General features: G+C 51.3%; 1 protein-coding gene across 1 annotated transcript; it reads left to right on the top strand.

The window, feature by feature from the left end:
* Window positions 1–692: 692 nt before the first annotated feature.
* LOC307056917 (intraflagellar transport protein 70A-like) lies at window positions 693–2,690 on the top strand (the record flags this gene model as incomplete). Its single annotated transcript, XM_079709909.1, has 1 exon — window positions 693–2,690. One exon carries the CDS (start codon window positions 693–695, stop codon window positions 2,688–2,690), a length of 1,998 nt encoding a protein of 665 aa, XP_079566035.1.

Genomic DNA, 2,690 nt, shown 5'->3' with positions numbered 1-2,690 from the left:
GTCGGCAGGCGAACTCTCAACCACTGCGCCACCAGGGAAGTCCCGCTGTACTATTTTGTTCTTAGAAAGTGTGCCCTCGGAGCGGCTCAAAGACAGAAGCTCTACTCTAATTCTGGGAGAATACGAAGCTGACGTTCATTCCTCTTTACCCATTCCCGTTTCTTTCACTAAAATAACGTGGAACGACAATATTTGTATGTATTGCACAGTGCATAAGGCTCAAAAACGGAAGGGACTTCGGACCATAAACCTTCCTCCCCAGAGCCAGGGACCGAGGTGACACAACAATCCTTATTTACCATACGAAGGGAAGGCGACCCCGCGACCTCACCCGTGGGTCCGTGCGGCAGAGACTACGCCTCCCAGCATGCAGCACGACCACGTCCCGACGCCGGCGCCACCGGACCGATGCATGCCGGGAAGTAGAGTTTTTCCGTCTCTGAACGGCCCGGAGTTTCCTCTGCCCTCTAACGCCGCTCACACTCTGCAGTCTTCAGAGGCCAGGCCAGTAATAGGCACACTCATATTCGTGACTGTTTTAAACCCCAGGTTGGTCGTTCCGCTGCAAAGTAACTTTGGGAGCACGCAAAAAAAAAAAAAAAGCCCACAAAACCCACAACATTCTTTGCAGTCCTACGTTTCCGGTTGGCTGGTTGCCGTGGTAACGAGCACACATAACCACAGCAGCGGTTATGGCAGGGCTGGGCGGTGCGCAGATCCCCGACGGGGAATACACCGCGGTCGTGTACCTGCTCATCCGGGATGCCCGCTACGCCGAGGCCGTGCAGCTGCTGGGCGGAGAGCTCCAGCGGAGCCCGAGGAGCCGCGCCGGCCTGTCGCTGCTGGGCTACTGCTACTACCGCCTGCAGGAGTTCGCGCTGGCCGCCGAGTGCTATGAGCAGCTGGGCCAGCTGCACCCGGAGCTGGAGCAGTACCGCCTGTACCAGGCCCAGGCCCTGTACAAGGCCTGCCTTTACCCAGAGGCCACCCGCGTCGCCTTCCTCCTCCTGGACAACCCCGCCTACCACAATCGGGTCCTCCGTCTCCAAGCCGCGATCAAGTACAGCGAGGGCGATCTGCCCGGGGCCAGGAGCCTGGTGGAGCAGCTACTGAGTGGGGAAGGAGGAGAAGACAGCGGGGGCGAGAACGAGCTCGATGGCCAGGTCAACCTGGGCTGTTTGCTCTACAGGGAGGGACATTATGAAGCCGCGTGTTCCAAGTTCTCTGCTGCCTTGCAGGCTTCGGGCTACCGGCCTGACCTTTCCTACAACCTGGCTTTGGCCTATTACAGCAGCCGGCAGTATGCATCCGCGCTGAAGCATATCGCCGACATTATTGAGCACGGCATCCGCCAGCACCCAGAGCTGGGTGTGGGCATGACCACTGAGGGCATTGATGTTCGAAGTGTTGGCAACACCTTAGTCCTTCACCAGACTGCTCTGGTAGAAGCCTTCAACCTCAAGGCCGCCACAGAATACCAACTGAGAAACTATGAGGTGGCCCAGGAAACCCTCACAGATATGCCTCCGAGGGCAGAGGAAGAGTTAGACCCTGTGACCCTGCACAACCAGGCGCTAATGAACATGGATGCCAGGCCTACAGAAGGGTTTGAGAAGCTACAGTTTTTGCTCCAACAGAATCCCTTTCCCCCAGAGACCTTTGGCAACCTGTTGCTGCTCTACTGTAAATATGAGTATTTTGACCTGGCAGCAGATGTCCTGGCAGAGAATGCCCATTTGACTTACAAGTTCCTCACACCCTATCTCTATGACTTCTTGGATGCCATGATTACTTGCCAGATAGCTCCTGAAGAGGCTTTCATTAAGCTTGATGGGCTAGCAGGGATGCTGACTGAACAGCTCCGGAGACTCACCAAACAAGTGCAGGAAGCAAGACACAACAGAGATGATGAAGCTGTCAAAAAAGCAGTGAATGAATATGATGACACCCTTGAGAAGTATATTCCCGTGCTGATGGCCCAGGCCAAAATCTACTGGAACCTTGAAAATTATCCAGTGGTGGAAAAGATCTTCCGCAAATCTGTGGAATTCTGTAATGACCATGATGTGTGGAAGCTGAATGTGGCTCATGTTCTGTTCATGCAGGAAAACAAATACAAAGAAGCCATAGGTTTTTATGAGCCCATAGTCAAGAAGCATTATGACAACATCCTGAATGTCAGTGCTATTGTGCTGGCTAACCTGTGTGTTTCATATATTATGACAAGTCAAAACGAAGAAGCCGAGGAGTTGATGAGGAAGATTGAAAAGGAGGAAGAGCAGCTCTCCTATGAGGACCCAGATAAGAAAATCTACCATCTCTGCATTGTGAATCTGGTGATAGGGACGCTCTATTGTGCCAAAGGAAATTATGACTTTGGTATTTCTCGGGTTATCAAAAGCTTGGAACCTTATAATAAAAAACTGGGAACTGATACCTGGTATTATGCCAAAAGATGCTTCCTGTCATTACTAGAAAACATGTCAAAACACATGATTGTGCTTCGTGACAGTGTTATTCAAGAATGTGTCCAGTTTCTAGAACATTGTGAACTTTATGGCAGGAACATACCTGCTGTTATTGAACAACCCCTGGAAGAAGAAAGAATGCATATTGGAAAGAATACAGTCACTTATGAATCCAGACAATTAAAAGCTTTGATTTATGAGATTATAGGATGGAATATGTAG

This window comes from Hyperoodon ampullatus, assembly GCF_949752795.1.
Source record: "Hyperoodon ampullatus genome assembly, chromosome: 8".
Classification (NCBI taxonomy): Eukaryota; Metazoa; Chordata; class Mammalia; order Artiodactyla; family Ziphiidae; genus Hyperoodon; species Hyperoodon ampullatus.
This window is presented reverse-complemented; position numbering and strand designations above follow the sequence as displayed.